Below are 14,235 nucleotides of genomic sequence, written 5' to 3' on the forward strand. Positions count from 1 at the left end.
AAGAACAGAGCATAAAAAAAGTGAAATGAGTCTCAAATGTCTTTCTGAAATAAAGTTATTGGTTAATTAAACTAATATGAACGTGGAATAAGAAATAAAGAACCAGCTGGATGATAGAAGTGCAACAGTTCTTGTCTCATTATTTTTATATTTCTGGTCTATTAACAATCTTGCTGTTTCCTTGCATGCATACACCTGTACACTTTACCTGCATCACATCCATGGCCAATTTGGACTCACCGATTAGCCTAACATGTGTCTTTTGACTGAGGGGGGAAGTCGGAGTACCTGGCGAGAGAAAGCATGAGTCTCTCTCTCTTAACGCTTTTATTTTGAATACGGCAACAAGAAACATTTGAAACCAGCATATTGACTAAACTCAACCATCTATGACTGGGTGGGCCACGCTCCCTGCTGCTGAGGCGCACACTGGTTTGACCTAAAAGGTCTTAAAGCAGGTCCCCACCTCTTCATCTCCCTCCCTCCTTTGGCCCAGCCTAGTGTCGAATGGGTGAGATTAAAAGCAGTCAGAGAGACAACCCCATGCTCTTCTCTGAATGTCTGAATGCATGAGTGCTGCCCACTCACTCCCCTCGTATTCCCTCACTCTGGGTGATAGCACTTTTTAATTAAGGTGGGGAAGCGGGGAGGGAGCAGGCACAAGGGACGGGACGAGAGACACTAGGAATGATGGAGGGATTTATCAGCGCCTCTCCTCGCACTCGCGGCTTATCCCAGAGCGTGACGCCGTGCCTCCCCGATAAGGCAGCTAATAGAAATAAGAGCGGCGGGACGTGCAGCCGAACTCACACATGCTGCAGAAACCTGAGCTAAGACATGCAGACGTATGCACATTTTCTCAGATAATGAAGATAAAGGCAATCGCATTGGGTGCGAAGACGTCTCAGGAGCGACTAAAAAAGAAATGCGCGCTCACACTCACACAAAAGTCATTAATTAATTTCATTGATACAGTCTGCGCTGTGCTTTATGTCTTTTGGATTTCAGTTCCATCCACTCAAAACGCAGCTCTGCAAACATACTCTTAAGACTCACACATGCATAAAAGTGGCATTGTTCATTGTAATAGGGCCTTGGTCCATGCATGGTAGGGACATATGCAGCACTTTGTGTGTGAGTGTTTGTGTGCAGACAGATGGGCTGCTCTAGTAGAAGAGACAGTGTAATTCGTGGAGCTCGCTGGCAGCTCCTGAGTGCTTCCCCTCTGTTACTCATCCAGCACCACAAGTTCTGTTCACACCCAAACATTCTGCTTTAAAGTGAAACACACACACATTTGTACCATATAAGCATCCTCATAATGGCGAGCTATTCAAAAAATTAGAAGAGAATACACACACATCTGTCACTTTCCTTCTTCTATTTAATTTTTTTCTCATCAGCCGCAAACAAACACCCACCAAACTGCACACACGCATGTTTGCCAGTGCATGTGTGTGTGTGTGTGTGAGAGGTGACTGACAGAGGTTTCCCCCTGGGGGTCGGCATCTGCAGGACAGCACCGGATAGCAGGCATGTCTTAATGAGGCTCGTCAGGCTCTTTTGCGCTGCACACACGCACCCGCTCCTTTCTCCATCTTTTCTCTCTCCTCCTCGGCTGCCTGTATTTTTTTCCCCTTCCTCATCACCTTTTGTCGCCTCCTCCCTCTCCCCGCGCCTGTCACTCCTCTCCCTCGCTCTTCCCACCTATGTGCTCACCACCGCCCATCATGAATCAACCCAGCCTGCCGCCTTCACCCCCCCTCCGATCAATCTTTCCCCTTCTTTCTCAATCCGTGTTTTATCCATCGCCTCGCCATCAATCCTCCACCCTTCCTCACATCCCTCTGCTCTTCTTCATCCTCTTTCTTCACCCTCATCCTCTCTGTCACATCTCCCATTTTCCTTTCCTACTGTAATCCTTTCATCCCCCCTTCTCTTCCCACTCATTCTGTCATTTCTCCTGCATCCCTCCTCTTCATCCTCCTTTGGAGGCCACTGAATGGGCAGCTCAGAGGAAAAAAAGTGTTGAGGCTGCAGGATTCTCCCCAAACGACTTAATCTGCCGAGGCTCTGCGCGCTGATAGCCTCTTGCACACCGTCCCCTCCATAGGCTTCCCAACAATGACTGTCTGTCTGCACAGCCGCGGCAGATAAAGAGATGTCTGTGCATGTGTGTGTCTATGTGTGTGTGTGTGTGTGTGTGTGTGTGTGTCTCGGTCTTTCTGTCTGTCTTTGTCATTCTTTCCTATCCCTGCTATCTTTTTGAAAAATTTCAGTTAGTGATTTTTTTCCTCCCTCCTGTGATTGACAGGCCCTCTGCGTGTTTTTGGAAGTGAGTTTGTGTGTGTGTGTGGGTGGTCCTTTGAACATTGTGCAGTGGCTCTCTGTGTTTCCGTGTATTTATACGTGCACCTAAACGCGTGGGCGTGCGTTAAAGCATGTATTCATGTGTGCACTTATGGCTAAAATTGCGTGTGTGTATATTTGTGCAGTAGTTTGTATCTGTGCGTACGCAATGTGGGCAGCTGGAGTCATGTGCTCCCATGAAATCACCGGCAGCTCTGTGTGTGTGCGTGTGCCTGATGTGAGCGTGGGCGTTGCTCCTCTCCAGTAACAAAGTAAGGAAGCCATCGCAGCTCTATCAAATGTCAGAGAATCTAAGTGTGCCTTTTAAGCACAATAGGCGGTGGAAATGTCAACACTTGAAGGGTCTATTACACTTCAAGCCTTTGGTGCTGTTTTTTTCCCCCCTTATCTTTCCTTCTGTTTCCTTTATTGGTGCTTTCACAGAAATTTGAAAGAAACAGGCAAAAATATCAACCCATTTATGTCAATAATGGATTCATTCCAGTAGCTGAGTGGTTAAGGCCAACGTTTAGTGACACATTGTTAATGCCATATGATTCATGTTCCTGTCTCAGCTCCTTTCCTTCCTCATATGTATTCCTATGAACGTCCGCTACTGTAGTGAAACAGGATTTGTCTGTTGTTGCGTTCAAAATCGTGTTGGTTATTAAAGATCTCACTGGAGGATCAGCAAACATAAGCTAAACAAGGGATTGCCAAACAGGGATACAGTTAGCCCAGAGTGTACTTCAGGTCCTTCTAGAAGAATTATCTAAATTAACTTTCACCAGGACAAAAAGAACTGAATGGAAAGAATCAGTCAAATCTTAAAGAAACGCTTAACAAGTCATGACTTTTCCCTAAAATACATTTTTAAAGCGTCTATCCTAGTCTATTTTTTTTCTATCCCTTGGAAGATATACTTCTGCGGTTCTTCCATAGATTTCAATTTAGGATTCTTTGTCTCTTTTCACTATCTGAACGTCTCTCTTTGATTATGTCTTTGGTGCTTCTCTCCATAACCAGCAGGCACATGAAAAGATTAGCTCAACTAATAAGAAAATCCAAAAAGAGTAAGAATTGAACCGACCCGAGCAGTAACTTCTTAAAGTAATGGGTAACCGGTAAAAATCAACACAGAAAATAGATAAGTAAATATGAAAGATTATCGTTAGAAGTAAAAGCAAACATGAAGTTAAATAAAAGTAAAATGTATGTACAAAGTGTTACAATAGGAAGTTAAAACAATGGATAAAAACGTTAGCTAAAAGTATGGTGAAAAGCTAAAGTTGTTAGCTAGCACTATGCTATCCAAACAGAATTTTAAAAGATTTAACAGGTAAAATTGATCAGTAATCATAAAATAAAACATTAGAACCATTGTGGATGAAAGCAGTTTGGATTAATCTTAGAGCTGTGGTGGTACATCAAATGAAAAAGGTTGGGACCATCTGAGCTAAGCTAGCTCCTGCTGTTGTCGTGGTGCCCCTGTTTTTTTTTCTTTTCTCTAAAATTGATAATATCTCAAATCTGTTGCAGAGTAAGATTAATAAAGAACCAATATGCACAAGGCTGCCGGGCTTTGTGCGTGGATGTGTGCAGAATACTCATATATGTTTCTTTTGTATGTGCATGTGAGTTTATGTGTTTAGCATGTTTGTGGGAGATAACGGAGAGAGCGAGAGCCGCCATGGCTCACGGGGCGAAATCAGAGAATGGGGTCTTTTGTTAGCGCGTTAGCTTTTCATTACAGAGTAGGGGTGAACCCCAGAACCTAGCTAGACAGGCCGTCTGCGTGTCACTTCCTGTCTAAGCCTGCAGAGCTACGCTATTGGCAAGCTATTGTTCCTGGGAGAGGTGATAGGATCAGGGAATGTGTCCTAATGTTTGCAGATTGGCTTGCAGGAGCAACAATTACACTTGGAGAACGCTCCCTATGGGGGAGTAGGGAGATAAGAGCCTGGGTGTGGAAGAGGGTGAAAAAGGCTCGGTGTGTTTCTCTGTGTGTGTGTGTGCGCGCTTTCACCAAATGCAACAGTAATGATCTTTTATTGTTTTAATAGCTTACCCATGTGGCGCTGCTTGCATTGAGAATCCACAATGGAGAAGTTTTTCCAATTTCCTCCTAACTGACAGCCTAAATTGCTTTCTTTTGTTTTACTGTTCATTTGTTGCTCATCACATCTTCATATAGAGAAGCAAGGTAAATGAAGGGGCGCCCACTGAGATGCTGCACTAGGGGAGCGCATCATTTCCTCAATCTTTTTTATTATTTATTTATTATTTTTCAGTGCTTTAAATGAGTCTGCCCCTGCAAATGACGCTGTGTAGAAATGCATCAAATTATGTTTAAAATAAAAACATGCATAAAACATTTTTAACCGCTCCTCTTCGCCTGCTTTATAGTCAGTACCTCCCAGCACCTTCTAACTCACCTTTCTGTCTCTTACACAGCGCCGGAGTGCGGAGGTTTGCTAGATGCCAGCGAGGCCGGTTATATCACCTCCCCTGGCTATCCTCTGGAGTACCCCCCACACCAGAACTGCCACTGGATCATCACGGCGCCAGAGCCCTCGCAGCGCATCGTCCTCAACTTCAACCCCCACTTTGAGATCGAGAGGCTCGACTGCAAGTAAGACGGGAAGGCCGGGGAGGGGGGAAGGAGCTGGATTCAGGTCATAATGGTGCAGTCCATAAAACCCACTCTTTTCTGTCAGGGGAAAATTGGCTTCACCAGTAAGATGGTGTGCTATTATTGTGGCTGAATGATGATTCATGTTGACACGTTCATTAGTATGCTGCGAAAGCATCCGTATCTCAAACAAGTAATTTCCAGTTGAGGCGCACAGATTTTTACATACTGTTATAATTCAGTGCCGGGTGGTTTGGCCCAATTCCAGGCTGCTGAAACGTAATCCACATTTTGACCACAACAGGTCAATCGCAAAGGAAATTTTAATTGCAGATTGCAGGCTTCCTGTGAATAGCAGACCATTAGGTAGACTGTGGTTTTCTTTTTATATTTTCTGACATAATTATTTATTCAGAAAATGGAAAGCACATAAGCTCCATGTAGAAGCACATAACCATTAAACTCATTTTGTCCTGGATGCTAGTCGCCTTCTCCCAGGCAGTTATGGGGGTTAAATTCCTTGCTCAAGGGCACATCAGCTGCAATATCAACCCTCTGTGTTTTAGAGGACAGGAAATGCTGCTCATTTCCACATCCCAAGGTTTTCTGCTTCTTTCACACACTCTTGAATACAGACGAGGAAAAACAGGTCGCAATAAAACAATAAAACCCAAATGGAAAGAATGATTCAGATAGTTTAATAATAAGTTCCTGTGTTATTTCCGCTGGTTAAGCTTTAAAAAACAAGCGTTGTCAGCCAGGATGTATTTGTGTTTTATCCTGCTAAGAACCATATAAGGTGAGGTTTTTAACCTTCTGAAGAACAGCAGACTACTCGGGAAGATTTTTGACAGATGTAAAAATTTGAAATTTACTTTTGAAGGCATCAGCCAGCATTACCCAGACTATAAAGCTCTAATCCCCCCTCCATCTGATAATCAAATGCCAAGCAATATTTGGAAGTCGGCGTCTGCTTTTGGGCAGTAAAGACAGAATGATAAGATAGGATGTAAGAAAATGAATCATGATGTATTTTGAAGTCAGAGATTGGAGGGTGGGCCGAGAGAGAATAAACAGGGGAGGCTTTAAGAAGTAATAGAAGGGAATGAGACCCAGCTGTTTATCTCGATATGAGCGAGTTGGTCAGTTTCCTTTCTCAGAGACATAAATAATCCAAATCATATGGTCTTCTATTGTCTATGACCTCAGAGGAAGACAGTAGCGGGAGGGTGGAAAAAGCTCCCAGTCTCTACTGTTTAATTCAGTTTTATATACAACCAATTTTGGTCAAACGATGAGTCCATTTGGTCAGTTTATCAGTGCACTTTCTCTCTCTTCTCCACTCGGTAAATTGAAGAATTAATAATGGGGTTTTTTTGCATTTATTTTATTTATTTTTTGCATTGTTCGTCTACAAAGTGCTTTGTCTGGCTGGGAGAAGGGAAGAAAAACCAAACCAAAATAAAAAAAAACCGTTGCTTTCATGAGCGCATGAATGGCCGCTTTGGTTGGAAAATGTTTTGTAATATTTGACGGGTTCTTTTCGCACGGTAGCGCCGCAACGGCATTGAACTTGAAATGTTATTTTGATGTCGCCGCCTTTGAAACTCCAGGTTTCCGTCGTGTTTTTTTGTTGTGTAATTATCTTTTTGCACTAAAGCGCCTCTCCGCTTTGACACCAGCATCGCTGTGTCGGCAATGCGGCGTGCCCGCACTTCCTGTTGGACTGGTAGAGAGGGAGGGAGGGATGCCTCAGCTGTTGATAAGCAGTGTGTCAGGCAGTTTCTCACAGCCCAAGGCATGCAGGGCAGGAGGAGGCTGAGGGAGGAGGAAGAGAAACTGAAATACCCCCTTCTTCTACTTCTTCTTTTTTTTCCCTTCGGTACAGACAATCTTATTAGGATGGGGTTTTTTTTAACTTTTTTTTTTAACACACGCCTGAAGGGGACAAGGCCTCGGCGTGCCCTCTAACACACACTCCCACTCAGTCTCCCTTCATCCTGTATGTATGAGTGTGTGAGTGTGAGTGGGCGTTTATGAGTGAGTAACTGTGCAAGCACGTTTTGCAAGTTTGCACGGTTAGCATCCCTCTCTATCCATCACACCTCTGGTGACCCCCACCCCCCAGTTTGGAAAGAAATAGGGAATATTGCCAACATGTTTTTATGCATCAACTTGAACACCAGTGTGCCCTTCTGTGTTTTGTAGAGAACCCTTTAAGGCACAGAAAACAGCAAAATAGGGCTTGATAATCCTCCTCTCTCCATCCCGTGTTATGCTTTTCTTTTTTTTTTCTTTTTTACACGGATTGATCCAGGCCCTGTAGCGCTGTTACGGGTTGCTTCCTTTTCTTGCCTGTATGATTAGGCATGGCGGTGTGAGAGAGTGAGCAGAGAGGAGATTTTTGCATGTTTTCACGGTCCTCTCTGCGAGGTTAGGGCAAGGGGAGCCAGAGGGCTTTCCAGGAGGAGGGAAGGGCTCGGTATCTCGGCCGGGGCTGAAAATCTGCGTGACAGGTGGGATTACAGAGATGGCAGAGCAGAAAACCGAAGCGGTGTTACCTGAAAGACGCAGGGCTGTGGTGTCTGGACTGCTGATCATGGAAGCACGCAGGAAACGGGGGGAAAATGGTCACATGAAAGGCTGAACATATGTTTTTGGATATGCTTATAAAGCACGCATGCACGTGCGCTATTAAGCACGCAACCTGTCGGTGTAAAAGTGCTCATCAGTCATCACCTCACCACCGCCACCCCCACCCCATACCAAGGCACTTTAGGCCTTTATAAAACTGAGAAAAGTGCTTGGTCAGCTCAGGCAAGGCTTCTGAACGCTAATATCCCCTGCCAGCTGGTGATTTTCCCTCGGCGGGTTCAAACAGTCAGTACTCGTGCGATGTAACGAAGCCAAACACCGGCTCGACTGCAGCAATCAAATCGTGAGCCTTATGCAGGCGCTCCATGTCTGAGGTGGCACTTTAATTCAGGATTTCATTTCAGGGGGAGTCCGGCCATGTGCCAAATAGCTCTTACCTCCAGGCTGCCAGCCGATTGATGCGAACTAAATGTAATAAAGGCTAGATGAAATATCAGGCCCATATCTCTAATGCAATCTGCCATCACCAAGCCCCAGGATGCTACCTAGTGATATACCAGGAGTCGAGGAAGGGGAGAGAGAGAGTTTCTCTCCAGCTCTCTTTCTCGACGTCTCCCTCCTCCGATTTTTTCCTTCCCTCCATCTCTCCCTTTGTTCTTCCTCTCTCCCTCTCGCTCCCGCCCAAGGAGGTGTTTTATTTTTATGCACTTGAATTAAACATTGAAACGGGTGGGTGCACGCGCACACACAGACACACACACACACACAGACACAAAAACAGTCATTCAAGAAGATCCATTTCTTGCACTTTTTCCCGGTTTTTATTTTCTCACTTTTATTTGGTTATTTGTTATTGAATGCAGTCTGCCTGAGGTGGAAAGATTTTATTATATAACTTTATAACTCTTCAGACACACAGCTAGACACCCCCCACACCCATCCCCACCCCCCGGGGCTTGTGACATGTCTGGCCACAGCGAGAAGTGCCACCAACACACGTACCAGCTCTGTGTTTCTATGCATGATATCGCCTTTTTGCTAGAGCTCGAGGGAGGGGTGGGATCAATGTCTGTATTCCGCTTGTAATGGGAAATCTATAAATGATCAGCAATAGCCAGAGGGGAAGGAAAGTAAAGAAGGCGCAAAAAGCGAAAGGGAAGGATGATGGCTGAGGATGAAAGGAAGGACAGACGAGCTCCCAGAGGTCATGGCTAAAGGAGGGAGTTGTTCCAGGATCATATCTGTCAACATCTGGCATTTGGCCTACAGTTAGGACACAATCATGGTCATCAGCATCCAGCAGTCAACACAGCTGCCGGGATTTAATGATGATATAATGGCTAACTGGTACAATTAACCGTAAAAACCCAGCATGTGATTAGGATAGCCCGGTGCAGCTGCAGCACTGTTGTCTCTGTATTCATCTGTCACAAATGTAATCAGAGTTGATGAACTACGCCGCGGCGCGAGGAAAGCACAACGTTCAACATGCTTCGATAGAGGTGAAACGCGTCCAGCGAGAGTCAGCAGGGTCACGGCTTCAGTGCAGACAGCGTTTATAGTTTGATGCTTCCGATCGATGCTGCACTAGAAGGTCTGGGGCTGAGCCTAGACGGTCTGTGGTCAGTGGTTTGGCCCGAGTCATCTGTAAGCATGAACTCGTGATGGACAGCAAGGGGGAGGGCGGCGAGGCATGAGGAGATGAGAAGGAGAAGTGCTGTTTGTTTTTTGGAGGGGGCTAGATTGAAGATGGCAGGCCCCCGCGGATCTGCTGGGATTTCGCTCGCAGCATCTAGTTAATATTTCAGAGGCACTTATGGCTTATTAGAGTCCCCTTTGCGGGTGGGAGGGAGTGTGTGTTCAGATATGTGAATATCTGGGTGTGTGTGCCTTTGCTTAATTTCTGCCTCTGCTTGTGTAAATCGCGGCGAGGTGGACGAAAGAAAGCCAAAGACAGCGCCTCATTGTTTACTGGATGGGGGTCTTGAGGTTTCTGTGAGCTCTGAGAAGCAGAAAAAACGGGTGGAGAAACACAGGCAACAGGAAGGGGGGAAATCATTTCAGCCGACGGCCCCGAGTGTCTGAGGGTACGGCCAAGTTTGATTTCCTGATGCTCGAGAACAGCTGTTCCCCTTTTACCAGCATAAACAAAATAAATCAAGGAGACAGTGACGCACCCGTGGCAAATTACGTGTTGATCTCTTACATAGTGCTGAAGTTCCCAGAGAATGCTTTGTGTAGGCACTGAGAATAAACTAAATGAAACACATACACAAAGCTAGCTCTTTTACAGAAGGGTGGTTAGATGAGAACTCATGTGCTGATTTCACAAAAGATGCAGGAGGACGGTACCAGCAAGGACTGTAAATGTATATAGCAGATCCCTAAAGGGGAATGACAGGACTGACTGCACATTATTGCATAGTGACCACTAGCAGGGTTAGTAAGGCCACAGAGGCATAAAAGGCCTATAAATATATAAGCAAACAGTGCTCTGCAAAAAGACTTAACACCTAACAAAGGGTTGCAACCTCATATCTCTCCACAAGCTCCTGCTTAGAAGATCTGCCTAAATGAACACATCAAGATTAATGTTGGCTTTGAGAAGTTCCCAGATTTCACAGTAACACCTGCTAAATGATGGGCGATGATAGCGAATACGGCGGACCGTCGACTCTTCGCGAGGTAGGTTGTTAAATCTGCCCCTTCACATAAATAGTGCTCATTCTACTACTCTCCTCTAGTAAGGCCAAAAGGTGCCATACAAGCACAGCTCGCATTGTTTAATGGGACTGATTATTGTCAAATATGTGACAATAAATAAATCTTTGCTACGTAAACCTCATAAAGGATGTAATTTAGATAAAGTGTCATCATGTATAGTAATCTTCCAGAGCAGCTTCATTGTTTACGATACCGTCAGCACCCAATTTGGCATCTCTTAAAAGAAACCAGTACTGCTCGTACCAGTTTCGTCTTTAGTGGTTTCTCGATTTTTTTGTAGCCTATTTTTACAGTTTCTGCTGTGTGTGGTGTGTATGTATACTCGCTTTGGGCCTGCGTTTGGTTGTACTGAGGCACTGCTGCCTGCAGGAAATGTCCCCGGTCCCCAGCAAACAGCAAAATGTGTGAAAGGCACAGGGGTGTCGTGATATATGAGATCAGAGGAAGAGAAGACGTGTCTGGGCTGGTGCAGAATTACTGGCCTTTAAGGGTTTTTAGTTTCTTTAACCTTCTCCCTCTGTTCCAGCTATATTCTATAGGGGAAATGAGGGAGGTCGAAACTGCTGCCCCCCATAATGGTTCCTTAACACAGGGCTGGTCGTGCAGACCTAGACAGACCACCAGACAGACGGAAAGTTGAGGATGGATGGTGTCAGACAGAAAGGCGGTGTTTGAATCAAAACAATTCCTAGAGGAATCTGGATCTGGATGGGGGCTTTCTGCTTCCGTGTGTGTGTGAGAGAGCGGGATGCGGCGCTAATGCGTACCTTCATGGGCGCAGATGTGCGAGTGCGCATGTGCAAATGATTTATGTGTGTGTCTGCGCAGTGTCCTGGAATGCAATCAAGTGTGTGCTTGGGAGAGACAGACAGTGGGCTCTCACACGTCAGGTCCTCATGCAAGTATTCATCAGAGCCTGGGGAGAGGCTGAGCGAACAGGTCAATAATCACATCTGAGGAACACTCACTCACTGACGCTAATCCACGACAGGAGAGAGGGAGAGGGGAGGGAAGGATAGAGACCCACTCCAAAATCAATTAAAACCTAATTAGGCTCTCAGCTCCTTCGCGGGCCTTTTATCCTCGGCGTTGGTGATGCAGCATCGACTGTGTACGCGCACGCATGTGCTTGTCTATGCGGCATGTGTCTGTGTACGCGTCTGTCTTTGTGTGTTTGTTGGCACATGTTTTGAGTGTGTGTTTTCCCTAAAGCATGTGTCAGTAACAGCCCTAAGCAGGCGTACTTAAGGGTTGGCCGCGGCTCTCACAGACTCACAGTTGGAGCCTGCCACTAAAGCCTCTACGATCGCCTCTGTAATGCAGGATTACAACCAAGACACGTATAAGAGTATTGGACAACAGCTTCTTTACTTACTAGGAGGAGAGCTCTTCAGGCCTTCTTTTGTGCAGATTGGCTTGAGCCCCAGTCGTCATCACAAGCTTAGACTGGAGGAGCGTGCAGGAAGACTGAAACATGTCGCAGTGCACCTTTGAAACTTTAAGATTTATGAATTTTTAAAAAAATAACAATAAAAATTGGTAAGAGAGAGGCAGAGAGAGTGAAACTGTTGAAACCGGTTCAGGAGGTGTAGCAATATCAGGCTATCATGCTATTTAGCCTAAGGCTGCTTTCACACCAGCCGTGTTTGGTTGGTTTAAATTAGACTCTGGTTCACCTGTGCAGAAGTGGACACAGTAATTCCACTCAAGTTCAGACCAAAACCGAGACCCTTTGGAGGAGGTGGTCTTGGTGGGGTTCTAAATTAACTCCAGAGCAGTTTGTTCGTGGCATGAATGTGATCGCACCTCAATCCAACCAAGCTAACAGGTGTGTCAGTACAGTTTTAGCTAAACACCTTCCTCTAGGTAACATAGCTGTGTGAAAAGTTCTGCGGAAGCCAACAACTAGCCTTGAAATGAACATAATGAAAAAGCTGCAAGTCCACAAACCCATCAACTGGCTGCGACCAGAGTAAACGGATCAGGCTTCAGAAACTGTGTCTTGCAGTTCCCCCCTAATCCAACTCTGGCACTGTTTTCGTTAAACCCTCCTTTGCCTCATATATAAACCTTCTTACCTTCATCTCGGCTTTAAAATATTCTCTGAAACCATGACCTGAAAATCTTCCCAAGGCCAAATCAAACCTGAGATTCCTTTATTTCCCAAAGTGCATGTCCTTTGTACTCTTTTTTTTTTTTTTTTGGTTTAATTAACTCGCCTCGTCCTGTACGTTCTTTTTGTTGGTCAGATGCTTTCATGTGGCGATATTGCAGGCTCATTGCAGCATTTTCACACTTCGAGCCTCACCTGTGCATGTACCACTCTGACCTAGATTAATATGGTTGGGATTATCCCTCCATCAGCAGTCTTAGCTTGAATGCTCTGTATAGGAATCAATACACTGCAGGAATGCGATAGCCAAAAAAGAGGCTTAGTGACTCTACTTAATCCAGGTTTTATTCCAAGCAGGCAGCACAAAAGCAGTCTTAGTGCTGAGATTCCACAAAGAAACACAGCCTTGAGCTGATTGGTTTGTCTCATCTCTTCTGAACGCTTTTCATTGTAGAGAAGTCGCGGGGGGGAAAGCGCTTACCTGTTCGGGACATTGGCGAGATGCTGGGTTTGAAGGCGGCTCCAAAACCCGGAGTCATCTGCGACGATTTTTTAACATCAAACAACCCGTCACGCTAATTAGCGAGACAACAGCAGCCCTGTTGTTTTGTGACAGCTTTGTTACACAAACTAATTGAAGCAAGTGCGTTTTGCATGCCTGTATGTTTGAAGGGTGTAGCTGCAGGACACCTGCAGCAATGCAGTCAGCTACATTGGGAAACCCAGTGTTTTGTGTTTAGTGTGTGTGTGTGGTAAAGACACTTGTAGAGAGAAACACGATTGAGTATCATGATAGATTATAAAATTACAAGGAAATTATTCACAGTTGCAACAACTTGCAATGCAATAACAACACAAATCTTGTACTCATACAGCAGCAAAACAAGCTCATGCTTAAGAGAATATAAGAGATAGAAAAGTGCAGATTCCTCTCAGACACTATTTGGATGAAAATGATTGAAACTTGCTTTAAAACAGTAATCCAGCACTGAGTTAGAAACAAGCAAAAATCACGGAGATTTCCACACCTTCCAGTATTCACACAACCCAAAATTACTATCCTGAAACCTGGTGATTCACTTTCAGCTCCAAAACATGAACTAGCTCCATCTTTATCATATCAGCAGAGCTATGATATAATTTAATGATGGCTGTCCAAGGCAGGGCTGTGTTTTCATACACTGCGTAGTATTCGCTAGCCGTTAAGGGAGCTAAGGAGACCAAATTAGTCTACCATTCATAGACTTTTTTTGCCTACATGAATATCAATGAAAAATCTTTAGATCCATATTTTATGTGTGTTATCTCTTACAGGCTACATAGCTGCATTAAACTTTGTGTCCTTGTGGAAAACAAGTGCAAAAGTGGAAATTTGGAAAACTTTGATGCTGTAAAATCCATTCATGTAGTATTTTCCTTAAAGGGAAACAGATACTAAATATCAGCCTGCAGCTGTGGTGCATCTGCAAGCCACTTTGCAACCCACCTCCAAGCCGGCTTCTTCTTTCATCCTATACCCCACATGATCATCGCGGTGGGTCTTGTTGCTCCCAGGACAGACGGATGGAAATAACAATCTTCTTTTGACTGAACTCTGTGACTCTGTGTCGCCGCTTATGTCTAATAATGGCACAGGAGTGACACTCGGGGTTAATTTTGGATCAATCGGTTGGGCTGCCTCTTTGTGTGTGTTTTTCACACACACACACACACACACACACACACACACACACACACACACACACACACACACACACACACACACACACACACACACATGCGTAGTAGCCTGCCAGTTGAGAATTTGCTTTTATCATTCAGG

The 14,235-nt window shown here is 45.0% G+C and overlaps 1 protein-coding gene across 3 annotated transcripts in view; it reads left to right on the top strand.

Annotated features, from left to right (window-relative positions):
- Positions 1-14,235, top strand: part of nrp2a (neuropilin 2a) — a 60,009-nt gene that overhangs the window by 5,164 nt on the left and 40,610 nt on the right. For all 3 annotated transcript variants that reach the window (XM_026157736.2, XM_080297999.1, XM_026157737.2), the window contains exon 2: positions 4,804-4,981. In XM_026157736.2, coding sequence (XP_026013521.1) covers positions 4,804-4,981 — 178 coding nt within the window. The remainder of the gene's footprint in view (positions 1-4,803; positions 4,982-14,235) is intronic.

The sequence above is a fragment of the Astatotilapia calliptera genome, chromosome 23, assembly GCF_964374335.1.
Source record: "Astatotilapia calliptera chromosome 23, fAstCal68.1, whole genome shotgun sequence".
Taxonomy (NCBI): Eukaryota; Metazoa; Chordata; class Actinopteri; order Cichliformes; family Cichlidae; genus Astatotilapia; species Astatotilapia calliptera.